A 27,547-nucleotide genomic window follows, 5' to 3' on the forward strand; every position below is an offset into this window, starting at 1 on the left:
TACTGACCAAATGCTGACCGTGTGAAGGCAGATGCTCAACAGACAGGATCCGTTTTTTGGGGGTTATTGTTCTGACGGATCAGAGAATGGGCTAAATAATCAGTGACATCAACACAACCTTACTAACGTTGTTAAACATGCATTTACATTAGCTATGTATGTCAGTGTCCATCAGACATTAATTGCAGGGTCAGGTAAGTGTTGATGAGGTCACTGATAGAGGGAATGGACGGAATTATGTCCTTTAATATTGACATGGACATGATGCTTTATTTTGTGTCCATTCCCTTAAAATTCTTTAATCATTTTCACAAATTTGAGGTCTTCAACCGTTTCAGTATCTTAGCATCTAATCAGTCAATAAGTCATGCAAACACAGATAATGTTGTACTGTCATAAGGCCACACTCCCATGAGAGGGCTATAAGTGAAGATCAGAAGATTTTATGTATTTTTCGCAATTATACTGCCAGCTGTAGAGGAGACAGAGTGGGGAACTACAAGACCATCATCTCAAAAGTGACAGGTAACATATGATCTTCGTCTAAATCTAAAGTAATGGCTCAGTTGATGAATAGTATTGCCATCTTGACAAGCTGATAGATAAGGGTAGCACACAATTGCTGTCCAGCCTAAGGTCTCTTATACACATATGGGTGGTCACTAAGGAGGCAAAGGAGTTGTCTCACGTCAGTGAGTGGCATTTACTTTGTAGACAAAGTTAATACAAGGCACTTACTAATGTATTGTGATGTTACCTCTTTTGCTGGCTTCATTCATTTTTCCATCACATTTTCCACTACAAACCTCCTGCAATCCAGCAGATTCGGTGGTGGCCGTGCTTGCACAACATAGGAAATATCACTGGCCTTTTGGTGGTTCGGACCATGGGAATGCTTATAGGCGTGCATGCGCAGGAGCTCCCACCCAGGCCACCTCATATCTGCCCTGCAGTGGTGGCTGTAATTCCTGGAAATAATCAGTGTAAGATGAATCAAGCCAAAAAAGGTGTCAACATGGACAATCACAATACATTAGTAAGTGCCGTGTATTAACTTTATCTACATGATAATTTTCTAAAAGGAGACAACCCCTTAAAGTTAAGTTAATGTTGACACCAGACATGCATGAGCAGATACCACGGAGATGGAGGTAAACATGTTCAACTGCTGAATACAAATTAAAGTGATCCCTCAAGTTACAATATTAATTGGGTCTAGGATGAACATTGTATGTGGAAACCATTGTAACTTGAATAAACGGTTCCAAAGCCTCAAAATATCATCTAAGATAAAAGAAAATGAAGATTTAAAACAAATAAGCAGATAGCTAAGAAGTCCTTACTAGGGATGAATGAACCAGTTCGAGTATCTGAACTTGGCCAGAACTTGATCCCGAACCCTCACTCAATTGAAGTCAATGGGGACCCGAACTTTGGAGCTGTAAAATGGCTGTAAAATAGTCATAGAAAGGGCTAGAGGGCTGCAAAAGGAAGCACAATGTGGGTAAGAGCTGGACAATTGCCCTGAAAATAAATGTGGATTGAGAAATGACTTAAAATAACATAGATTATATGAAAATAAAAAATAATAATCTTGAACCAGGAGGCGGAGGTCCAAGTGGAGTAGGAAGTTCAGAAGGCTATGGATGAGGCAGTGTAGGTGGAAGAGGCGCAGGTGGTGGAGGAGGTAGCCAACACTGTTTTTGTGTTTTGTTAATTTTTTTGTTTTGTTTTTATTTTCTTTAATTTTTCTTTTTCTTTTTTTTCTTTTTTTTCCTAGCGATATGCCCCCATTGTCCATGATGAGACAACCCCTTTAAGTTGCAGTAATATATGAGATTCACTGAACCCTGCCTTACTTCTCCTTAGTTTTCCCAACATTATTTTTTTTATTTAATCAGTTCCAAAATATTATTATTTGTGATTTTGCACTAAAACTTCATGGTTCTGTCAGGCTTAGAATTATATTCATTTTACCATATCTGATATAACTCAACCAGTGAGTCACACACTACTTTATAGACTACAATAAGATTACAGCCCCATGAGAGTATTTTAACGGAGATTATGATTATTCTGTTATTCTGTGATAGACTATTGTAGAAGAAACATAACAGTGGATGTGAGAATCTTACCTTCATAAAAGTGGAAGATAGAAGACAATGTAAGGTAAGAAATTAATAGAATTCTATATGAACTGCACATTAGTAATAATAACAACAATATGTCATTAATGAATAACTGAAATTTTAACTTTTGCTATAAAAATGTGGAATTTAACTTATAATTGAATTATTCAATACTTTGTAACCAATCATACTTTTTTATTAATACAATCTCTTATGTTTAATTTAGATTAATTAGTTAAACAATACTTCCAATACTGAATGTATAGTTCGTCAATGAGCTTTGATAGTTTTTGACTCTTGAATTTTATTAATACAAATAAATGCATTTGACATGAAAAATGATAGTTTTTATTTTATTCATACAATACATATATTAAGAATAGGTTTTGTTAAAGATATATTGGGGCAGTAATAATATCAGATACAGTTTTCCCCAGTATATGTAGCATTTCTGTGTAATAGATTGCAGTGTATTAACATTACAATTACAAGCACACGAATAGCGGATCCGTGTTCCTGTTTTGTTTACATCCACATCCGTTCCGTTTGTCCGCAAATTTTGTAGGTTGTGTTTTCGTGTGTCTTCAGGTTTTTTTTTGCGGTCCGCAAAAAAAAACCTGTAGGCTGTAATTCTTGAAATTTAATATATACAGGTTTTCCAGCAACCATCTGCAAAAAAAATACTGATGCTGATGACATACGGATGGCTTCCGTTGGTCATCCGCATTTTTTGGCGGACCCATTGAATCCAATGGATCCGCAAAACATTTATTGCGGACAAAGAATAGGACATGCAATACTTTCTTTGCGGACGGGAAACACGGACAGCGGACGCGGAAAAGAAATGGTTGACTACACCGCAATTTTAACGGCTCCATAGAAATGCATGGGTAACCATCCAATTAGCCAAAAAAAAAACGTAACGGACGCTGAGAAAAACAACTGTCGTGTGCATGTAGCCTTAACCAAACCAAGCAATGCTGAGAATATATTGCAGTAAATTCACCCGGGGATTCAAAACAGTTTGCATAGTCTAATAGTCTACAATATACTGTACTTGTTATAATATGAAAATAGAAACGATTGTAATATTATAATATAAAAAAAACAACAATGGGAAATATGGAAATTATTAAATTCTCTTCTCTCTGGCTGTTCCCCCTTCCAGTGTTGTCAGTAGCAATTAGATGACACCATTGATGATTCTTTGTACATTGGTGGGCTGATATCTACAGGAAAATGAAGGGATAAATTAGGCGTAGAGTTCACACCAGTGTTCAGCCTTTCAATTCATCTGCTGCAGAGGAACAGAAAGGACGAATTTGGGACATAACTGAGCAGAAACCTAACGGACCCCATTATAATCTATGGGGTCTCTAGGCTCCATTCGGCTCAGTTATGTGCTGAATGTGTTCTTTCCATTATACCTGTAGTAGCAGTGGCTCAGTGGTTAGCACTGGTGCCTTGCAGTGGTGGGATTAGGTTCGAATCTGATCAAGGACAACATCTGCGTGGCGTTTGTGTGTTCTTCAAAGACATACTGATAGGGAACTTAGATTATGATCCCTATTGGGGACAGCATGATTTTAATGTCTGTAAAGCACTGCAGAATATGTCAGCGCTATATAAGTGCGTAAAATGGATAAAGACTGAACGCTGATGTGAACTCAGCCTTACTGAACATCATTTCTAGTAAAAAGGACCCCCCCCCCCCCCCTCCCAGGGGCTTTAAATTAAGTAATTTACAAAGTATCTGATTTTAATAAGTTGGGAAGGATGAACAGTACACAAAAATCAATAAATCGGACAATGCCTTGAATGTGGCTAAAAGAAAACAGATGTCTACTAAATTCAGTCAAAGAAATGGAGAGGAAAGGAATGTGTCAGGAAAACATAATTACCTTTTTTTGATTTAGGAAATGAAATCTTAATCTGAGACTTCTCAGAAATCAAAATGTATATAAGATAAGATAGAGAGATAGATAGATAGATAGATAGATAGATAGATAGATAGATAGATAGATAGATAAATAGTACACAGTCAAATATGCTTAAAGGGGTAGTCCGATATCTAAAATATTCCCCCCCAAGGCCCGAGCCCCTTGTATGGATTCAACTTACCTGTTCCCTGGCACCCACGTCAATCCGGATCCCAACACGGCCACTGCTGTATTTCCCCGTATCTCAGATCAAAACATCCAGTGACACGGGGATCAGTCAATAGTAGACCGCAACGGGGATGCTATTGGCTGCACCCCTATTAACTATTTTCATCCGATCGAAGGGGAGACGCAGCGGCGACCGTGTTGGCATCCAGAACAACACTGGTGCCAAGGAGAAGGTAAGTATAATCTATACAAGAGGCCCGGGCATTGGGGGGGATATTTTAGATATTAGATAACCCATTTAAAGAGGTATCCAGGATTTTAACATGTATGCCTATTCTCAAAATAGTTCATCAATATCAGAAAGTTGGGAATCTGGCACCCAGTACCACCACCAAACAGCTGTTTTAGGCAGCCACCATCACTGCAAAAGGAAATACTGGACAACTACTTAAATTAATTAATAATAATATATTTTTGGGGTTTTTGTTTTTTACTTTAGTTTGTTTTTATTCTTCATGGTGAAAATTCAGGATGGATACCGATGATCTAAACCTGACCTTTTCTGATACAACTCCAAATTACTGGTAAGTTTATATTCCTCATATTTTCCACTTAAACAGTAAATACAGGTTCATTGAAATTAGCTTTAAATGAAATGGTAAAAAAACAAAAATTGATTTGGGTCAAGTTGTGTAGGAGTAATTGTTGCAGCAATAGTAGAGGCAGCAGTGGGGGGTGGAGCTAGCTGCTGAGCCGTGAGGAAGCAGTTTTGTGGAGCTCTGCAGACTTCGTGGCAATTAATAGCTATAAAACAGCGAATCTAGGCTATTTCTGCCGGAAAACGAGATATCCAGATTAAGGGATCCAACCGAAATCGATTGATCCAATTTTCATCAGTTTCTGAAGTGGTTGGATGGCGCGGCCTACCGCACATCTAGAAGCGCCGGCCTAAATTTCGGCGCCTTGCCACATCTTGCAAGTAGACCAACGGTGTTACCCCGCACCCTACACTAACTCCGCATAGACTCATCAGCGGTTCGCCTACTCTGCACTAATCTAAACTAAAGCCTTTACAATCAAGCAGATTTTTCCCGCCCGCTCAGACCAGCAGAGCACCGTGACGTACTCCGGACTCAGCGACCAAGCGGCTATAGCGTCGACAACAACAAGCTTCCCCAAAACAAAACGGCAAAAGTGAGTCTCCATACACACAGTCGTTCGGGAGAGAAAGCATCCGTATCGGAACTCACCTGCTATACAAAGAGTAGACGAGCCGCCGCAGTGCCAGGCCACCGACTCCCTGACTGACGGCTCCGGTGGAGTCAGACACCCAATCCAGGCACCGGGAGCACCCCTGACTATTCATCAGCATCCCTGCGATTCCTGAGGTTGCCGCTCCGTGGGGACCCCTCACCTACAGCCGAGGGCCCCCTGCTGATGTCACCATCCCTACTGGTAAGCGCATTCAGTTAATCTCTATAGCCGGGCCCCAGACTGTGGTGAGAACAGAGCTTAGGGCACCGTGCCTAAGCGCAGGACTGTCCACATAAGAACCTGAAGGCTGCTACCGTGTAAGAGGCAGCCCTGATCATCCAGCAACATTTCCAACACATATATATATATATATCAGACTGTCATGTTTCCCTCCAGCCACCAGAGGCCACTGTGGCTGAGTAGGAGAGTGAGAGGAGTTGTTTCCAGAGGACAAGGAGTTAAGTGTTTTTCCCGGGCTGAGCAGAGAGCCTGGGCTGAAGGTGTCTGAGTACACAGGAAGAAGGACGCTGTGCACTGAGAGGGAGATCCACAGGGAAGATTAGAGTGATTGCTCCCTGCCTGCTGACACAGTATCTGGGACATTAGAGTGTGTTTGCTCTCTGACTGAGCTGATGTGTCCTGGTGTAGAAGAGAGACTGCTGTAGTGTGAGGCACTTACCAGAGGAACTGTGAGTGAATTCCAGGCCCTGCCTGATTACACGTCCAGAGCTGCTGATTATCTCTAACCAGAGTTACAGAGACTACAAAGAGAGGCCAGAGCTGAGCCACGCTGAAGCAAGCAAGCAAGCAAGCAACCAGATCGGGACCCAGACTGTATCTGCCTGCATGTGCCGGACACCGAACTGTGAGTGCACTGATGCTAACCGGAGCTAGGACATAGTGGAATAGGATTTAGTTTAGTGCACCGTAGAGGTGCACCCCGGGTAGCGGGGACAGATAGGACTACCTAAAAGAGAGTAGCCTGCTATTGTCTGTACTTGTGTTTGTGATTCATTTGTGTTCTTTATGCAAATTTCCATTATCTTTGTTGTGAATTCTCAAGCTGTTCATATTGTAAATCTGCTTTTCCGGCAGTTAGAGTTCTCCTTTAATAAAGCCGGTTTCTACTTCAGCCTCCTTGTCTGCTGCACTGTACTTGGGTCCTGCTCTACGGTCTCTTCCTCTGCTGACCGTTACAACCGGCTGCCAAGAAGTTCTCCCAACACCACTGTGGACCCTCAAGCTGAAACAACAGGCGGGCTGCCATCTCCTACCTAATCGCACAGCTGGATAATAACATCAGCAAAGTGGTGCAGACACCCACACTTGCTCTACACTACATCTCCTCTCTATTCAGGCGATAACATAACTGACTCCCCTGGAGACCACACTAATCTTCAATAGGCTAAGCCTAAATTTTTACAGATCTCTGATTAGAGACCGACAAACCTATCTCTTAAAGGGCCCCTGACCCAATTTTTCTCTCACGCCATAGTGACTTTCCTGCAAGCGAATTAGCCTACTAGAGCACTATGTTTTCATAATCCCTCATTGACTGGCCGATGAGGGCCAACAACAGCGAGTGATCTACAAAAGCTATACTGCCTGTTTCAAGATATATCGGGTCCATCCCTGATTACTCACAGATATGGTCAAAATTGGACCGGGGAAATCCAGAACAACCTCCACTACAAAAAGTATCTGGCTCCCTAGACTCTTATATGCAAAGACCTCAAGGGGCCTCCTCAACCAAACACATTCCTGCACAGAATCCCATAGAGGATAAAAAAACGTGCCCATACACCACGTGACACCTCAGACATGGATAGCGATACAGAAGAATTCCAGGAGGACAGGGGCCTCCCAATTTCAAGAAACTTTCTGGGAAAAGCCCTCTCTAAGGCCTTTGAACCAGTGCTCAAAGAGCTACAAGACATAAAACAAGATGTCAGAAGCATTGGTAACAGAGTCGAACAACTAGAGAATGTCCAATCTCAAATTGTCTCCTACACTGAAGCAGCGACAACCTCATTCACCTCCTGCCAATCACACATGAACAAGATTGTAAATTGGATGGAGGATCAAGAAAATCGGGCCAGACGCAACAACTTACGGATCAAGGGAATCCCAGAGTCTTTCCTTCCAGAAACCCTCCCTGACACTGTTAAACAAATCTTTATGGCAATCTTAGGAGATAACTACCCTCTGGAGATCTCCATTGAAAGGGCTCACAGATTCCTCAGAGCCAAACCTTCACCAAAAGAACCCCCCAGGGACGTTATCTGTCGTCTGTTTAATTCCAGAGTTAGAGATGATATATTGCGACTAGCTCGCACAAACCCTCCTAAATCACTAGAGGGCTCTGCGATATCTATTTTTCAAGATCTAGCAAGAGTCACACTTTCTAAAAGAAACATTCTGAGGCCTCTCACATAAATCCTACGGAGAAGAAACATCCCATACAAATGGTTTATCCCCTTTGGCCTATCTCTCTCACATGAGGGTAAAAGGTACATCCTTAGAAACCATATGGAGCTACCAGATCTCCTCACACACCTCAACATCTCGGACGTCGACATCCCAGATTGGTCCCCGATCCAGGACGTCACAAGTCTACCCATGATCCCTCCTCCCACTCCTTGGGAATCTGCAGGATCAGAAAAAAAGAAGTAAAAGCCGGAAGAGACAAGGGAAGATGACTCCCAGAAGGATCGAGATGGACCCGACCTGATGTCCATTAAGACAGGGTTACATACTCATCTTGAAAATCACTAAGATATAACCATTTTTTGTCCCCAACTGACTATTGCTATATTGTTAGTGTCCCCTATAACGGAGGTGGGGACTAGGGAGGCCCCGACCCGGTTCGATATTATCCTTTTCTGTTCCCCACTTTTCCCAGAATTTTAGCCCAGGCATCTTGGTCCCTTATAATGACTGAGCTTCCTGGTGCTCGGGGTCCTCCCTCCTCCCTCCTCCCCTCCATCCTACTGCCTTTTCAGGCAGTTCAATTGGGATATACTATGCTACCTTTTCACTGCCACTCTGTTATATATACTTCATGTTACTCTATTACTAGATGATGTAGCACTAGTCACTGGGAGGGGGACCGGAACGATGGGTTACCTCCATCTCCCGTCGTGTCGGTCCTGACACTTCCGCCCTACTAATCCCAACACTCCCGATAACCAGGTGGATCTTATAGGTCCTACCCCTCTTAGATTGAGGCCTCTGGGCCCCGCAGGCAACACCAACATTCTCTATTCTTGATCGTTTGTTCATCACTCACACAACAGTGCTCTTTTCTGCCATGACCCTCGTGGCTACCAGTTTGCATGATTGTGAACTTTTGTCATATGTTATTACCAGCTATGATATTTGTATCAGGCTTTGTTGATATTTGCATGTTCTCAACGGTTCTAACCCCTTTCCATACCCATTCACTCCCTCCCCCCTCACACCCTCCGCTTCAACCCCTAAAGGCGATGGGCACATCCAACAAACTTCTCTCCAGACCACATTTTCTTTAAAGATTCAGTCTAAACCCCCTTTCAAATGGCCAACATAAAATCTACCTCTTATAATGTCAGAGGTCTTAACGCAGCAGCAAAACGCAGTCAAATCCTGCACGCCTTGAAAAAAGCCCACTCAGATATTATTTTCCTTCAAGAAACCCACTTTAGGGAAGAGAAGACACCGGCCTTGCGTGGGCACTTCTATGATAAATGGTACCATTCACACACCCCTACCAAAAACTCAAAGGGAGTAGCCATTGCTTTTTCAAAGCGGGTATCTTTTGATCTAGGCCTCCAACAAAAAGACAAGGATGGCAGATTCTTGATCTTAGTCGGAAAACTAGAGGGCATACCAGTCACATTAGCTAATCTATACGCCCCAAACACAAAACAAGCCCCTTGGCTACGCAATGTTCTTACACTAATAAATGGCATCTTGCAAGGTCTGTTAGTAGTTGGGGGACCTCAATGTAGCTCTAGACCCATTGTTGAACACGTCCACTGGTAAGTCTGCTTTATCCCACAGGGCAATCAACCATATAAAGAATTCCCTCCAACTTCTCTCCCTAAGAGACGCATGGCGTTTTGACCACCCCACAGACCGAGATTACACCCTATACCCAACTCCGCATAACTCCTACCACAGAATAGACAATTTTTTTCTACAACAATCCTCACTACCCAAACTCCGCTCTACTGATATCGGCGCTAGTGTTCATTCCGACCATTCCCCCATAGAAATGTCCTTGCTCATCACAAGAACTCCCCAGGTTAAACCCCCATGGAGGCTTAATGAAACATTATTATCAACCCCCTCGATACACACTAAGATTATGGCACGACTAGAACTATATTTTCAGCAAAACAGAGACAAAGGCACCTCAATCCCTTATGTCTGGGAAGCATATAAGGCTACTGTCGGAGGTGAATTCATATCAGCAGGTTCGTTCCACAAAAAGCAAAGAGACCAAAAAATATCATCATTATACTCCGAAATACTTAAATTGGAGAGACTTCAACAAAAAATCCCTTTCCACCCCCCATCTCCAGAAACTCACTGAAGCCCGTCTCCAACTCAAAGATACACTGAACGCATCTTACGCAAAAATTTATATGTCATCCAAGCACGCTTTTTTTGCTCACGGAGACAAATCTTCAAAACTAATGATGTCCCTTATCAAACGTTAAAAAAAAACACACAAATATATCAGAGATCAGACAGCCCCATCAGACATAGAGTCTGAATTTATACGATTTTACACGTCCCTGTATCAACTCCCCTCAGAAGCTGGAGAGCATGGCCAGAGTTCACGTAAATCAGCCATCACGGAATTCCTCTCACGACTTGACCTCCCCAAACTAAACCCCAAGTTTCATTCATCCCTACTTAAGCCTTTTTCTATAACTGAAGTCCGAACTGCACTTAAAAAATTTCCTAAAAATAAAGCCCCAGGACCAGATGGCCTACCTTGCTCCTATTATGATTCATTCTCCTCAGTCCTTCTCCCTCAACTAACGGACACGCTAAATTTGTATCTCTCGGGTTCAAATATACCCCAACAAGCTTTAGAGGCTTACATCACGCTTATTCACAAAGAGGGCAAAGATCCGGCTAACTGCGGTAGTTATAGACCCATCTCACTCCTGAACACAGATTTAAAATTATACGCAAACCTCTTAGCTAGCAGACTCAAACCTATAATCCCCGACTTGATCTCCCCCGAACAAGTTGGATTTGTGTCCGGTAGAGAGGGAAAGGACAATACCATGAGGATCCTCTCGTTAATCCAAACTGTATCACATAATAAACAACCGCTGGTGTTACTTGGGACAGACGCAGAAAAGGCTTTTGATAGGGTTGACTGGCTCTTTATGAAGCAAGTCCTGCAACACTTCGGATTCCCCCAGGCCTTCATTGATGCGATCTTTGTCATGTACTCCAGCCCCATGGCCAGGTTAAAATCTGTTCCACATGGAAAGATCTATATACCCTAAATTACGCCCCCATTTTACCAAAATTCAAATCAACTTTAGATTCCTGGGCCCTACCATTTTTATCATGGATGGGTCGTAAAAATCTAATTAAAGCTATCCTTCTCCCTAAACTACTATACCTTTTCCAAACTCTTCCCATTTCACTTCCCGCACAATTCTTCACAAATATCAGGAGACTGATTAGCAACTATCTTTGGCGAGGCAATAGACCTAGGCTGAGCCACAACCTGTTGGTTCAACATAAATTAAGAGGAGGTTTGTCCCTACCCGATTGGAGACACTACTACGACGCTGTACATTTATCCAGAATAGTTCAGTGGCTACGCGACGGTGACAGAAGACTCAGCTTTACATTAGAATAGTAGAGGCAGCAGTAGCAGTATGGCCAGGGGCATACATAGAATTAATTGGGCCCCATAGCAGGAATCTGAATTGGGCCCCCATGGTCCTTCCCAAGCCCATCTGACTACCCATCCCTGGTCCCTCCCACCTTCTGATCCAGCCCCTCCCCTTGCTCACCCAGTGAAGTAGGTATATTGGTGCTACATTACAGATTACTGTTTTTGATAACCTGGGGGGTGCTTACGAAACAACATGTACACAAGGGGTGACATTAGTAGGTATGATGTACTATATAGCACTACCGTCCAAGCCCGCGTTCACATTACTGTTAGTTTTCCATTCTTCTGATGCGTCAGAAGAAGAAAAAATAAGCAATAAAACATATCCTGTATTTTAAGCATCCATTATGCTCATTTATGCACATTTTGCATCCATTTTAGCCATTTCCATTTGAGATATGTTATTTTAGATGAAAAAAAACTATACTTTGTGTAGAACTTTTTTTTACATAACAAAACTGATCTCAGACGGAAATGGCTAAATAGGATGCAAAATGTGCGTAACTGAGCATAACGGATGCTTAAAATACAGGATCTGTGTTTTGTTTATTTATCTCTTCTTCTGATGGATCAGAAGAACGGAAAACAGAACAGTGATGTGAACTCGGCCTAAGGCTTCAGTCATATCTCGGGTGTCTTTATACGGCAGGCAGAGAACATCCTGCCAGAACTACCAGATCGAGCATTGCTAGATTCTGCAGTTCACCAGGGATGCTGAATAGTGATGAACGAACATCAGTCGGGACGATTCGCGAACGCGATCGAGCAAACGAGATCAAATGTTCGCGAATTGCAAGTTCGCATCAGGCCCCATTCCCTTTTAATGGCAGGTAAACCTAAAAAAAAACTTTAGGTCATATTTGCAGCCACCGAATACTTACTAGAAGTGCACAAATAGTCCACAACATGGACAGTGACATACTAGAGGGGGATAAATGACAAAAATTCCAACAAAAAATATGTGTTTTAATCATGGGCCATTTTTATTGCATCTTAAGCCTAGAAACAATTTATTTTAGGCCACAGGAGTACGGGCCCTAAAAATTAGGCATTAAACTGACATAAAAGAAATTGTGATTATGTGGCTGGAGGTATATTAGACGGTCATTGGATATCAATTTTACTGCAGGCCAGTACAAATACATGTCAAATGCATATGTTTAAAAGTACTAAAAATATAAAATTGGATTAAAAACATGGCTAACGAAATACACATCTTGAATAAACCCCAAGTGATAATAGATGAAATTAAATAACACGTGGTGTTGAATTCCTTCGAGGCCCCAACAATTAGGCATTCACCGTACAGAAAAGATCAAGTGATTATGTAGCTGGAGTTATATTAGACGGTCACTGGACAGAAAATGCCTTTTATGCCGCTGTATTTACATAAGACAGAGACCATGCTCTGTTCTGGGTGGTGGCGAATATGTGTGGCATAGCATGAGAAAATTCAGTTAAACGTGGTAGTCACAGGTGTTGAATTCCTTCGAGATCCATGCCTCATTCATTTTTAGAAATGTGAGGTAGTCCACACTGTCGTGAGCTAGGCGAGTGCGCTTATCAGTCACTATCCCCCCTGCTACGCTGAACGTGCTTTTGATCAGGACACTCAACGAGGGGCAAGACAAGCATTCCATGGGAAATTGTGCCAGCTCTGGCCACAGGTTAAGCTTACACACCCAGTAGTCCAGGGGTTCCTCGCTTCTCAGAGCATTCACATCGACGGTTAACCTGATGTAGTCGGACACCTGTCGGTCTAGGCATTCCCTGAGGCTGGGTACAGAGGGCGACTGTTGATGGGTTGGCTGCAAGAATGATCTCATATCCGATGTGATCAAAACATCTTCAAACCGCACTTTTCTTACTCGCAACTGTTTCTCTGTTGGTGGAAATTCCTCTGCCAGCGACCACAACAGCAGAATGCAGCATCTCTCACAGCAAAACCTGGAAATGCTGCATTCTGACAGCCCTCTGTGATGATAGTAACATGTCCGCCATTTTGTGTTTGTACCGGGGGTCTAAGTACGTTGCCACCCAGTACTGATCTTTGCCCTTTATGCGTTTTATATGGGAGGTCCCTCTTTAAACACTGGAGAATGAAGGCCCCCACTTGCACTAAATTGGAAGCATTGGAGAGCCCTGGCTCCTGCTTTTGCTATGCAAGGTGGCGTTCCAGTGCATCGGGCTGTCACAAATCAGACGTCTGATAGGCAGACGTCTGATAGGCAGGTAGTGTCGCCGCTGAATGTCAGCAAGGCGAGCCATGGCCGTGTAAGATCTTCTAAAATGGCACGTGTGTCATTTTGCCCTGTTTCAGTGCGCTCAGCAGATTGGCACCGTTGTCGCACACCACCTCTACAAACTGTCAAATTAAGCGTGGTTAGCCACTGATCGTCCTCTGACTGCAGAGCTGAAATCAGTGCAGGACCGGTGTGGCTCTTGGCTTCCAGGCACAACAGCCGCAGCACAGCATGGCAACGTCTCACCTGGTTCGTCAAAAAGGTTCTGGGTAGCTTGGGGGTGCAGCAGAAGAGGCGGTAGCAGTAGCAAAGGAGGAGTCAGCCGAGGAGGAGACGGAGGATGGAGTAGGAGGAGGAGAAAACGGGGCAGGCCTGCATGCAATCCGCGGCGGTGACACCAATATCACACAGGTGCCACAGGTTGCATGCTTGACAGCCGTCAGAGGGTTCACCCAGTGAGCAGTAAAAGTTACTTACCTTCCCTGCCCGTGTTTGCTAGACCACGAGTCTGTGATCAGATATTTCCTAGCACCGACACTGTGTGCCAGAGATACATTCACATGCTGCTGAACGTGGCCATATAGCTCTGGGATGCCCTTTTGGTTGAAATATTTTCTTCCGGGAACCTTCCATTGCGGTGTGCCAATGGCCACAAATTTTCTAAAGGCCTCCGAGTCCACCAGTTTATGGCAATAGTTTGCGGGCTAGCAGTTTCGACAAGCCAGCGGTCAGCCGTTGGGCAAGAGGGCTTTCCGGCGTCATCAACTTTTTACGCTCAAAATTTTTTGCCACGGAAGCCTGCCTTCTGCCAGATGAACGCGACAACAAAATGGTGGAAGGTGGAGTGGAGGACAAAAGGGATGTGAGACGAGAAGGAGAAGTAGAAGAGACAGGACGTGGAGCGCCGGGAGTGTGGCTTTGTGGGTTCTGATGGTGTTGCTACCACTGGGCTCGGTGATGGAAGACAATGTGCCTTCTTAAGGCGGTAGTCCCTAGGTGAGTGTTGGGCTTACCACGACTTATGCGTTGACAGCATAGGCTGCAGATGGCAACACTATTGTCAGCAGCTGACATGTTAAAAAAAGCCCACACTGCAGAGCCATGTGCTGGCGTCCTGGGAGCGCCAGATGTGACAGTGCATGGTGGATGGCTCGCTTCAGATACATTTGCAGTCTGTTTTTTGTCTCCTGTGCACTGCAAGTTCTGCCTGCTTCTCCTCCTTCTCCTCCCTATCTGCTCTGTCTCTCCCTCTGAACGCCCCTCCTCTTCCTCTCTTATGGGCACCCACGTGACATGACATCGACACGTCATCATCGCCACCTTCACCAACACTGACATTAGAGATATTGGAGTAGGCAGCAACAGCGGGGACCTCCCTCCTTGGGCTGATCTGGGTACTGTCATCAGAACGCTGGGTGGCGGCTGTTGCTACCTCCTCTTCCTGATCCGATGCCAAGAATGGCTGTGCATTGGTAAGGTCTGTAAATGCATGGGAAAATAATTCCTCTGACCCGAGTGGAGGGGCTATGGTGGTGGTGGTGTCTTTTGGGGAGCACAGTGAGGAGGGTGCAGATATAGAGTATGAGGAGGTTGCAGAAGCGGAAAGCTTCTGGTGCGTCCTTTGACGTAATCGCATGCACCTTCTCCAACTTCCCACTTAGGCTCCAGCCTTGTGCACCTGCCCAACCCCTACCACTCCTGCGGAATGGCCTGCCTCTTCCTCCGCCTGTGATTTTCAAAATGAACCTGTGACAAAGTCCATATAGAAAAGCAGTATTTGTGGAAGCAGGTATATTGGAGGCCTCAATCAATGTTTGGTGGAAGCCGGTATTTCAAACCCCTTAATCAATATTTGATGGAAGCTGGTGTATTGCAGGCGCTCACTCTCTGCAGCACCGACTGCACCCTGCCTTTGTGCAGGAGCGAGGACGCATGCAGCGTCCTCGTCTCCTAGGTGATGGGGGGCGGGATGGACCCGGCCGCACACGTCTTCTCAGCATGGCCGGTGTCCTCGGTTCCCCCAGCAACCAGATTAAGCCTGAGCACCGAGCTGGGCACTCGGTGCTCAGCCATTTGCAGCAGGGTGAGTCATGTAACGCTGTAAACATCATATGACCCCTGTTAGTCAGTATTTAAACAGGCAGCCTGCTGGCCACAGGTTGCCTGTTATTTAGGTTCCACCTTTGATTTTGTCTTACCTGGCATACTTACCTTCTGCTGATTTCCTGACGATCCTCTGCCTGCTCCTTGTGTACTTTGCTGCTCTCCTGGTATTCTGACCGCAGCTTCCTCCTGACAATCCTCTGCTGACTCCTTTGGTACTTCACGACTCTCCTGGTATTTATGACCCCGGCTTCTCCTGACTATTCTCTGGTTGCTCCATTTGTACTTTGTTGCTCTCCTGGTATCGACTCGGTCTGTTCACGTTCTGTTGTTTGTCTAGTCTGTCCACCACTCTGCAATTTTTAAAAGCTAGGGATTGCCATCCAGTTGTCCCCTGTCATAAGGACTTGCGAGGCAAGTAGGCAGGGCCAGGGGTGAGGGTGGAGTGAAGTTGTTACTTCCCTCCCCCCTGTGTGTGTGTGTAAGCAACCGCTACACCCTTATTGAGTATTTTCTGGAAGTGGTATATCAAACCCCTTAATCAATATTTTAAGGAAGCTGGTGTATCGTAGGCTTTAATCAATATTTGGTGGAAGCCGGTATATCTATCCCATCTATCAGTAGTTTGTGGAAACAGGTATATCAAACCCCTTAATCAGCATTTTGTGGAAGCAGGTATATCGCACCCCTTAATCAGTTTTTTTTGGGGGGCAACAGGTATATCACACCAGTTGCAATTAGTTATTCCAGTAGCGTTTGTCCCTCTGTATAGCTGCAGTATCTCAGCAGAACCGCACACAACTGCTTCACAATACAAATGTAATATAATATACTTTCTATGTTAGAAGGTATATTATAGGTATATCACACCACTCAATCAGAGAGGCTGAGCATGAAATGCTCCGATGCTCATATCAGAGGGGCTAAATGGGTGAAGACGGGACTATGACAACCCCTTTAACAGTAACAGTCATAACTAGTATTGAGTGAACTTGTATTTTCACGTTTGGCGTACAAGGTTCGGGTTCGGGTTTTCTAAGAATTTAGTTATGGATTCCTCTACAACGAACCATAACAGAATTCTATAATGGCATAGCATGGCCAGCATAGACTTCTATTATGACAGAATGGAATACGGAATGCCTCTTATAGGCTTTTGTGGTGGATGCCGTCATAGAATTCCACTAAATGTGAAAACTCAGCAAGTGTGTGTTAACTCTGCTACATCTGTGTGTATGTGTATATATATTGTAGGGATTGGCTCTGGTGGACAGGTCAGCGGACGCAGTATAGAGGCAAGGAACCAGGTTCTAAATCAAACTTCAGTGTTGTATTCACACTCAGCAAAACATAACAGTCTTGGTGCTTGTTCATACACAGCAAAACAAAACAATGTTCACCTGGAATCCTAGTGTCACGGCCTTTGGTTTGCGCTGTGACATTGTTGCCACACTTGTGGTTGCTGTCAGAGCATGCGGTGGCAGTGTCTCGGCCTTCTGGGTGATTGCCGTGACATGGTTGCCACGCATGCTGTTGCCGGTGGTAACGTGTGGTTTGGTATGCTTGTGTGTGCACTTCCCCTTTAAGTGGCTTTCTTCCTCTGTCTGGTGTTGGAACGGTTAACTCCCTTCCTAGTGTTTTGTGAACACTGGGTTTTGTGAGCCTTGGGCCTCTTTCACACGGGCGTCACGTTTTGGCTCCGGATGCGTCCCGGGTGCATTGCGGCAAACCTGCGCGAGTAGGTATGCAATTACAGTCAGTTTTGACTGCGATTGCGTTCCGTTGTTCAGTTGTTATCACGCGGATGCAATGTGTTTTGCACGCGCGTGATAAAAACTGACATTGGTACCCAGACCCGAACTTCTTCACTGAAGTTCAGTTTTGGGTTCAAGGTTGTGAAGATGTATTATTTTCCCTTATAACATGGTTATAAGGGAAAATAATAGCATTCTGAATACAGAATGCAGAGTACAATAGCGCTGGAGGGGTTAAAAAAATAAAAATAAAATTAACTCACCTTAATCCACTTGTTCGCGCAGCCCGGCTTCTCTTCTGTCTTCTTTCTTCAGGATCTGGGTAAAGGACCTTTGATGATCACCACGGTGATGGATCATGTGACGGACCATGTGATGAGCGCAGTGACATCACCACGGGTCATTTTCCTCCTGCACAGCAAAAAAGAAGACAGAAGAGAAGACGGGAGGGTGAACAAGTGGATTAAGGTGAGTTAAATTATTATTATTTTTTTTTAACCCCTCCAGTCCTAATTTACTAAGCATTCTGTATTAAGAATGCTATTATTTTCCCTTATAACCATGTTATAAGAGAAAATAATATAATGATCGGGTCCCCATCCCGATAATCTCCTAGCAACCATGCGTGAAAATCGCACCGCATCCGCACTTGCTTGCGGATGCTTGAGATTTTCACGCAGCCCCATTCATTTCTATGGGGCCTGCGTTACGTGAAAAACGCACAAAGTAGAGAATGCTGCAATTTTCACGCAATGCACAAGTGATGCATGAAAATCACTGCTCATGTGCACAGCCCCATAGAAATGAATGCGTCCGGATTCAGTGCGGGTGCAATGCGTTCATCTCACGTTCTACACCCGTGCAGAAATCTCGCCCGTCTGAAAGAGGCCTTGGTGTATGCTGGTGGTTCACTGTTCCTGGCTTTTGGTTTGCATGGGTTAGGTTCAGGGTGTTGTATGTCTTGTGTTGTGTTACATGGCTAGTGATGTTTGGTGTCAAGCATGTTTGCTAGACATTCCCCTGTCTCACGTTTATTGCAGCTATGGTTTTCCTGGGTTCCTGTGTGGTTGCGGTTTCTGCTGTGTCCTTTTATGTTGGTGTGGACAGCAGCACTAGTGCACGGGTTCCAGTCAGTGTGTCTGTGGCAGGTAAGTGTATTATGGGTTATGCTTACCTGCCAACTCCATATGCTGTATGTGTTCCCCTATCCTTGCAGCCTGGCCTCAGATAGAGACTCCTGTTCTTCCATGACTGTGATGAACAGGTCGTCTCTTCCCGGATCCTTGATGAGAGATTACCAGGGCGACTCAGGGTCTCTAGGAATCTAGAGTATGAGCCGTCCTACAATCGGGGTCCGCTCATACGGTGATGAGTCAGGGAGAGGATAAGAGACGCTGTAGGAGGTGACCTGCTCTCTTATTACTCCTTTTGGCCAGGCTGATACCCTTTTACCCTTTGACACTGCATGGTGGGGGGTTTCCCCCACTCCCCACTGTGACATCTAGGTGTCAGTTCACACCCGGCTGAATGCTCAGCCACAGAAAAGTTCACTGGCAGACATCCAGGCGGCCTGCACGCCTGTTTGCAGTCTTCAGCCTTTAGCACAGAGGACTCCACAGCTTCACTGTCAGATGGAGGTAGATCCACACCACCTGTTAGTGCTGACTGCTTTATAAGCCTGCCAAGACCTGGCCTGGAACTTGGGGAGGAGCCACCCACTCACCCACCCAGCACTTTTGATTACTCCCAGTAAAAGCTGTCCTGGATCAGCTTTACAGCCATACTAAACAGCTAAAGTTTCAGACTGCAATCTACAATAATGACAATTGAGAAAAAAAACTGTCTCTTACCTCACCGAGGCCAGGAACCTCGGTGACACATACGGACCATCAATGATGGCCCCTTGTTCCTTTCTACAATATATATATATATACATATATATATATATATATATATATATATATACATATACACACACATCATATATACTGTACATATACTACACAGACATATATACATTTACTCATTCACATATATACAGGTACATTAGACAATTACACACACATATATCACATACATATGTACAGAATACAGTACACTACACAGGCATAAGTACATATATGTAAACACACACATATTACACTGGCACACATTTAGTTTCTGAGCAGGTCTCCAGAGTAAACAGTCAGGATTGATGGGAGGACATCTTCTCCTCAGCTGGGCAGTGCAGCAGGCTCTCTTCCCCACATCCTCTGACCCGACTGCTGCACATGGATTACATAACAGCACAGAAGGACTCTGCAGTGTGCCAGGACAGTGAGGAGGAGCAGTGTATGGGAGGGGAGCACTGGGGAGGCTTCTGATGGCAGCAGCACATCCTGCTGTAGCTTCTGAAAAATGGACCTCTCCTCAGCAGTGCAGCCCCTGAGGACATGTGCAGGCTGCTGCTAGAGGCTAGAGGCATCTCCTTATGGTAGGATTTAGGCCTTTATGGGGGGAGGGGGGAAGCCAGAGCACAGCCTGCTTATGAGAAGCAGTGAGGGGAGCTGGAAGGAAGAGCCAGAGACCCTGGCAAGTACTCTAGACCAGAGCTGTTGTACTAATTGTAATAAGGGGGTGAGGCTTTTCCTCCACAGCCAGGCCCCCTTCCACTATGGGCCACATAGCAGCTGCATGATCTGCATCTTTTAGAGGTTTGCCACTAAGCATGGCATGGAACTTAACAGACGAGACAGTAGATGTAATTGTAGTGACAGAAGGGGGAGCAGCAGCTGTTGCGCCTGCAGTAGATATACTGTACAGTATGGCACATGATGGCAGGTCGGCAGGAGCAATGGCATAATCAAGCTGGTGATAGATAAATATCCACTGCGAGCAATGGCAAATCTATTCATCATCCTCAGCTCACGTGCGTAAAATTTTTTAGAAATTATGCCATGCCTTTTGACAAGTTTTAAGACCGATTTATTGGCCTGCCTTTGTGGGAGGGGCTCTGCCCCGCTATTTAGGCTCATTTCCCCCTCCCCTACATCCTACGTCTGCTCAATACACCCACCCTTCCCATTCTCCATTTCATCATCGCACCAGGGGATGGCCTCCTTCAGTCATCCCTACGACGTTGCAGTTATGGCACAAATCAAACCGTTTAGCTAACTACTAGTTAGGGTCCCGGTTCAGGTGTAGACCCGACCACAAATGTGATGTTTTGTGCACTTGTGAAAGTTTGACGTTTGTCCATTTGTATGTGAAATTGCCACCTGCTGCACTGAAAACTCTCTCTGAGATGATATTGGAGGTTGGACAAGACAGCTCAATGAGAGCAAACTAGGCCAGTTATCGTCACATTTACTGCCTGCTTAGAAGTCCATGGGGTCCGGGGTCCGGGGTTTAGGGGTCAGGGTATGCGTTGGGGAATGGCCACGTGTCAGGTTGGACAAAACTTGAAAAAACTGCTCCATTATTTTTTATCAAATTGAACTGGTTGCTACATGTGGGAGCAGAAATGGCTGTGAGCAGAAACGAGCCTCCTACTCAGACCCTCAGGCAGGTGTCTGCTCACTGAGCGCTGTGAAAAGCTGAGTACAGAGTGTACCTTTATACTACAACAATATTGCCTCCCTTGTGTTATCAGAAAACCATTCCTCCATTTTAGTTTGATAGTGATGATCAAGAACTATGGTCCAGAACTATCCAGTAATCATTAGTTTACTTGATAGGACCATACAGCCCTTACAGCTGCTACACAGACAGGATCCGTTGTGCGTCTCATTTTTCCTTCCTTCTGACAGATCAGAAGAAGGGTCAAATAAATGATGATGTCAGCCAGGCCGAATGGCAAAATAGTGGCAACGTCATTAAGTGGGGATGGTGGGAAAAGCATGAGAAGTACACAGAGTGGCCCTATGACATAGTGGTGAGGTGGAAGCAGCATGAGGAGAACACACAGTTGCCCAATGACATCAAAAGGAGGCCACAGAGGGGCACAATGACAGTGTGGAGGTGGTGGCAGGATCAGGAGGCCACAGAGTGGCACAATGACAGTGTGGAGGTGGCGGAAGCATCAGGAGGCAACAGAGTGGCAAGGTGACATAGTGTGGAGGTGGCAGCAGCATGAGAAGACCACAGAGTGGCAAGGTCACATAGTGTGGAGGTGGCAGCAGCATGAGGAGACCCCATAGTGGCAAGGTGACATAGTGTGGAGGTGTCAGTAGTAGAGTTGAGCAGACACCTGGATGTTGGGGTTCGACGGGTTCGGCCGAACTTCACAAAAAGTTTGAGCTCGGGACCCGAACTTGACCCAAACTTGACCCCGAACCCCATTGAAATCAATGGGGACCTGAACATTTGAGCTCTAAAATGGCTGTAAAAATGTCATGGAAAGGGCTAGAGGGCTAGGGGAATGATAGGGGAATGACTTCAAATAACATAAACTATGTAAAAATAATAATCTTGATCTTGGAAGACAAGGTCCATATGAAGTAGGAGGTTGAGGAGGCGGTGGATGTGGCGGTGTAGTTGGAAGCGACGGTGGAAGAGGAGGAGGTAGCCTACACTGGTTTTTGGTTTACATTTTTTAGTTTTTTTGTTTAAAATATGGTACACCCCAAAACATTGGGAAATATAACCTGTTATAACCCCCTTCAGCCGTGCTAAACAAACATTCAGACAATACACTGGCTGCAGGGCAGGTCAGCAACTCCAAGGCGTAAAGGTCCAAGGCGTAAAGGGCAAGCTCAGGCCATGTGCCCAACTTGGACAGATGAAGCATAGGCCCCTGATGTAGGGTATTGCCAAAAATGTGTGTTTTTTAAACCCAGAATATTATTGCAGTATTTCAAACTTGTATCTCACACTGACAGATGCAGCATTGGCTGCAAAATGAAGTATTTTGCCCAAAATGAGTGTTTTTTTAATAACAGAATAGAACACCAGTATCTAACGCATGTATCTCACACTGACAGATGCAGCAAAGGCTGCAAATTTAGTTTTTGTCCAAAATTGGTGTTTTTTTAAACCTAGAAAATTATTGAAGTATTTCAAGATCGGATTTCACACTGACAAATGCTACAAAGGCCCCAGATGTAGGGTCTTGCAAAAAATGGGTGATTTTTAAAACCCAGAAAATTATTGAAGTATTGCAAGCTTCTATTTCACACTGACAAATGCTGCAAATGCACCAGATGTTGCATATTGCCAATAATGGGTGTTTTTTTAAACCCAGATTATTATTGCAGTATTTCAAGCTTGGATTTGAATGTTCCAAATGCATATATGCAGTGCTGGTGCACTGAGCTTGCATAAAATGGCCGCCGCAGCCCACCTAACTAACAGACGGATAAAAGTTATTTTTCTCTGTCACTGGGCTCAGGGCAGGGCAAAAAGATTGTGCACTGCACCCACACAACTATATCTATGTAGATCGCTGGGTTATATTGGAGTTCTGATAACAGATTCTCTCCTGTTCTCTCCCTCACAGCAGCAGCATCCTCTCCCTACACTGATCAGAGCTGAGTGACGTGCAGCGCTATGTGACTCCAGCTTATATAGAGGCTGGGTCACATGCTGCACTGCCCAATCACAGCCATGCCAATAGTAGGCATGGCTGTGATGGCTTCTAAGGACACAGAGTTAAACGCTTGTTGATTGGCTTTCAAATTGCGCCAATAAATTGCCGAACACCGAAAGGTTCGGGTTCGGGGTCAGAAAATCCAAAAGTTCGGTACGAACCCAAGCTTTATAGTTTGGGTTCGCTCAACCCTAATCGTTACCTTTTATCCCCTGGTACATTCATTATTTGTCTGATGCACCCTGCACTTTACCCGTGTACGCAGTAGAGCTGTTTGCTCACTGTTTTAGTCCAGAGTTATCACTATCAGTACTTTGAGGGGTCTTATATGGTTTTACTATTATTTATATACACACCACATATATTATTCCTCTTCATTATTACATGACTGGTGCTGCTACTGATATTTTAAATTTATGCATTTGATACTAATAAAGGATTGATATGTTATATAATGTTACTGTCTATATGTTTGTTAATTGGTATGGTATACTGACGCATTAAAGTGTACGGAATTTACACTGGTATATTGATGCACTAAACGGTGCCAAACTTACACTGGTATATTGATGTATTCAAATGTACTGAATGTACACTGGTATATTGATGCACTAAATTGTATTGAACTGCACAATTATAATTGGTAGCAAAACTGCAACAGTTTTTTTTTTTTGTAAATAACAGAGGATGAAATAATCATCCCCTTAGACGAACACATTAGTATTGACAGACTGAAATGTGATGAACTACACAATTATCAAATGTAGCAAAATTGCAATTGGTTTTTAGAAATAAAGTAAACCAATTGTGCAGCTAAATTTTAGCTGCTGGAGGTGCTGGGAATATGCCTATGAAACACTTATCAACTGTAGAAGCTTGAGATTGTAGAAAAAAAGGCTAGCTGCCCTATTATTATTGTTGAAAAAGCCTGTTTGGTCTTTGTCCATGTATTTCTTCCCAGATTCCATCAATTGAGATGGGAAAAATATCAATGTACTCAGCGTTATTTTCCATAGTGGAATTGCAAAGATATAAGGGAAAGTTTTACTGGTCAAAACAAAAAAATAAATAAAAAAAATTGTAAAACCAATAAAAACTATTTTAAAACAAAAAAAAAAAATCATTAATGCCCTGGGACCCTGTGTTTTCAGAAAGGGGGGGGGGGAAGTGGAGAGACCTAGCACCACAATGTGACCTTATTAGCAAGTATGAATTCTACCTGAGCCTAACCTCTACCCTATCATGTCTCCTAAGGTCATATTATGGAGACTCTGGATACGTGTCTAATTCTTATACTGAAGTCAAGTTACTGAAGATTACAGTTACTTTATACAGCATCTTTTTTGTTCTTGGAACTATCGGTAATGGATTAGTCATCTGGATTGCTGGATTCAAGATGAAGACAATCAGCGCTGTGTGGTTCCTCAACCTGGCCATTGCGGACTTCCTCTGCTGTGCTTCTCTTCCTCTGCGCATTGCAGAGTGGATTTACCTCATCATGTATGACCAAGCTAGTGCAATCTATTGCATATTAAGCATTATTCTGTTCAATCTAAACATGAGCGCCAGTGTTCTTCTCTTAGTGGCCATGAGTATTGACCGCTTTGTATCCGTCATGTGGCCATTTTGGGCTAAAGTTCATAGGACACGAAAACTAGTTAGAATCACTGCGGCAATCATTTGGGTGATCAGTTTGCTCTTGACTGGTTTAGTGTTTTACTTATATGGGTTTTTATTTCATGATTTAAATGAATGGTGTGTCCAGCTATATTATGATATATTTCGCAATAACGATATAATAAAATGGACCATTCAATTATTCAGGTTAGTTATGATGTTTGCAATCCCCTTTCTCATCATCTTTATCAGTTATGTTATCATTTATATCAAAGTTAGAAAAAGTAAGAGATCCCAGAGATCTCGGAGACCCTACAGGATCATCACCGCTGTTATATTGGGTTTCTTTCTGTGTTGGTTTCCATATTACATCTGGCCACTGATACCAATGTATCACAAACATTACATGGAATTCTATACAGTAAATATTATAATTATCAACCTGGCTTGTCTTAACAGTTGCATCAACCCAATCATTTATGTTTTGATGGGTCAAGATTTTAAACCTGGTTTCCTGAGATGTATTCCCTACAGGCTACAAAAAGCCTTAAGTGAACATCCTGATGAACTATGCAGAGAACGAGAGGATTGTGAACATACTCAAAATTCAGATGTTTGAAATATACATTGCCATCTTAAAGGAGTTTACAGCAACTTATCTCATTCATTCTCCATGATGTAACTGTATGTGTAACACCCCAGAGCGCTGTTACCACTTCTGCACCTTGCTACTGTCTTTATTGATCTAACCTCATGTCATCTTATGCATTTATTCCAGGTCCTCCACACTGTGCATTTCTAATGTTATGTAACTGTACATGTAATGTCGCTGGTTCACGAGCAGGTGGCAGCAAACATGGCAGAGCTATACTTAGATAGAATGGAATATTCCATTCTATTCTAACCCCCCCCCCCCTCTAAAGAGAGGTGGGCGAGTCATACTTCCTGCAGGAAGGGTGGGACAGAAGTTCTAGTCAGTCTAGTTTACCCCTAACTAGGGAAAGGGTGTGCAGGGGCATGTCTCTGATTGACGTGCCCACATCAGCCAGAGCACCTTAAGCTCTGCTGGCCAAGGAGGCCAAAGCTTGAAGCCTCAGGAGCCAGGAGGAAAGTTCCCTGGCAAAACCTAGAGTCAGACTACAAAGTGAAGTGCAGTAGCAGCATACAGAAGAAGCTGAGTTATACAGCCAGTCTGTCATTACAGAAGAGTCAAAGAGAAACTGATATAGCAGAGTGGAATTAGCCTGCCTGTTTCATGCTAAAGCCTGCTGGAACCAAGACAAAGTCTGTAAACGTTTTGGAGAAAGTTTATGCAAAGTAAAGCTGCCATTGAACTTCATCTTAAAGTCTGGACTCAAGTTATTATTTTATCCCTCAATTATTCCCCCTATTTATTGCTTCGGAGCCAAAGTCTGGGGTCCAGTCGTATCCAGGTAGGAGCACCATGACACCGATAAAGAGACATTTTAGGCCACTTGGCAGTCCTACACCTGGGACGCTTGTTATATATAGGGGGCCCTAGGAGGAGTTGCCCGTTGCATATGTAATGGATTGTTGCCATATATTAAGGCACCATAAAGTATAGTTACACTATGGTCATCATGAAGGCACAAAAACTGAGCTCAGGAGACCAACAACAAGACCTTGATGATGATTGCCAACCAGGATTCTGCTGTAATAGCCAAGATGAGAGAAACCTCAGATCTCAGTTGTGACACTTTAGATGCCATGGACTACAGTGAACACGATACATAATGGAATTAGCAAAGCAGCTAACATCCCCATCAGCCCCTCACAATACAATCATCAATTGCTGATGGGTTGCTTATTATAGTAGCTGAGTTGCTAATAATCAATGTAAAGTGAATTGAAGTGAAACAAATTAACTTTGATCCGAATTTCAGGAAACATTTGATATGTCTCGAATCTCAATTTCCTCGAGCTTTGTGGTAAAGAATATATATTTTTTCCCCATAAAATGGTCACTTCACATAAAGTGAAAGTAAGAAGCCTAGAAATGCAATATAACCAATAATGCCGTGTAGCCAGCCAATCAGCAGATAGCAATCCCTTGTGATGTCACAACCCTGTAAAAGCCTCATCCGGTGGGATCGCGATCATCTCACTCTGAAATGAGCATGGAGAAAGACATGGCAATTGCTAGGGTCAGTGTTTTAGAAATATTTTAATTGTAGAATATTGAATGGGTAGAGTTCAGGGCCAGTGCAGGGACAGTGTAATCACCCTGTGTATCTTGTTCAACTGCTGTGCCATTCATACTTAATCTGTTCAGTTATACATAAACTTACTGTGCATCAGACTCATTGTTAATCAGTGGTATAATATATACACTCATTCAGGGCTGCAAGGTGGCTCAGTGGTTAGCACGGGTGCCTTGCAGTGCTGGGGTCCTAGGTTTGAATTCAACCAAGGGCAACATCTGCATGGAGTTTGTATGTTCTCCCTGTGTTTGCCCCTGGTACTCTAGTTTCCTCCCACACTCCAAAGACATACTGATAGGAAACTTAGATTGTGAGCCCCATTGAAGACAGTTGGATGCTAATGTCTGCAAAGCGCTGTGGAATATAGGAGTGCTATATAAGTGCATAAAATAGATAAATACATTTACCTAGTTAACTTGCTGCAAAACTAAGACTTAATCCTTACAGTTATACATAGATTTACTGTGCATCAGACTCAGCATCAACAGGGGGGCTAACCTGAGCAGTAGCAGCAGCCCCAGCAACAGGCCAGAGCTGTCACTGTCATCCAGCAGTTGTGTTTTTACCAACAATCCAGTTGTATTGGAATAGTTGACTAGCTTGGTGAGTTCCTCTGAAACCACACCTATGTAGTTTGCAG

The 27,547-nt window shown here is 43.9% G+C and overlaps 1 protein-coding gene across 2 annotated transcripts; it reads left to right on the plus strand.

Moving 5' to 3' along the window:
• Positions 1 to 467: 467 nt before the first annotated feature.
• Positions 468 to 26,002, plus strand: LOC122922797 (C3a anaphylatoxin chemotactic receptor-like). Of its 2 annotated transcripts, none has more exons than XM_044273529.1 (4): positions 468 to 525; positions 2,094 to 2,169; positions 4,768 to 4,821; positions 24,323 to 26,002. In XM_044273529.1, exons 3-4 carry the CDS (start codon positions 4,769 to 4,771, stop codon positions 25,302 to 25,304), a joined length of 1,035 nt encoding a protein of 344 aa, XP_044129464.1. In that variant the 5' UTR covers positions 468 to 525; positions 2,094 to 2,169; position 4,768; the 3' UTR covers positions 25,305 to 26,002. The 2 variants fall into 2 exon arrangements, with proteins under 2 accessions (XP_044129464.1, XP_044129463.1); XM_044273528.1 differs by having other exon boundaries at positions 491 to 525; positions 4,737 to 4,821.
• The last annotated feature ends 1,545 nt before the right edge of the window (positions 26,003 to 27,547 follow it).

Source organism: Bufo gargarizans, unplaced genomic scaffold (genome assembly GCF_014858855.1).
Source record: "Bufo gargarizans isolate SCDJY-AF-19 unplaced genomic scaffold, ASM1485885v1 fragScaff_scaffold_716_pilon, whole genome shotgun sequence".
Classification (NCBI taxonomy): domain Eukaryota; kingdom Metazoa; phylum Chordata; class Amphibia; order Anura; family Bufonidae; genus Bufo; species Bufo gargarizans.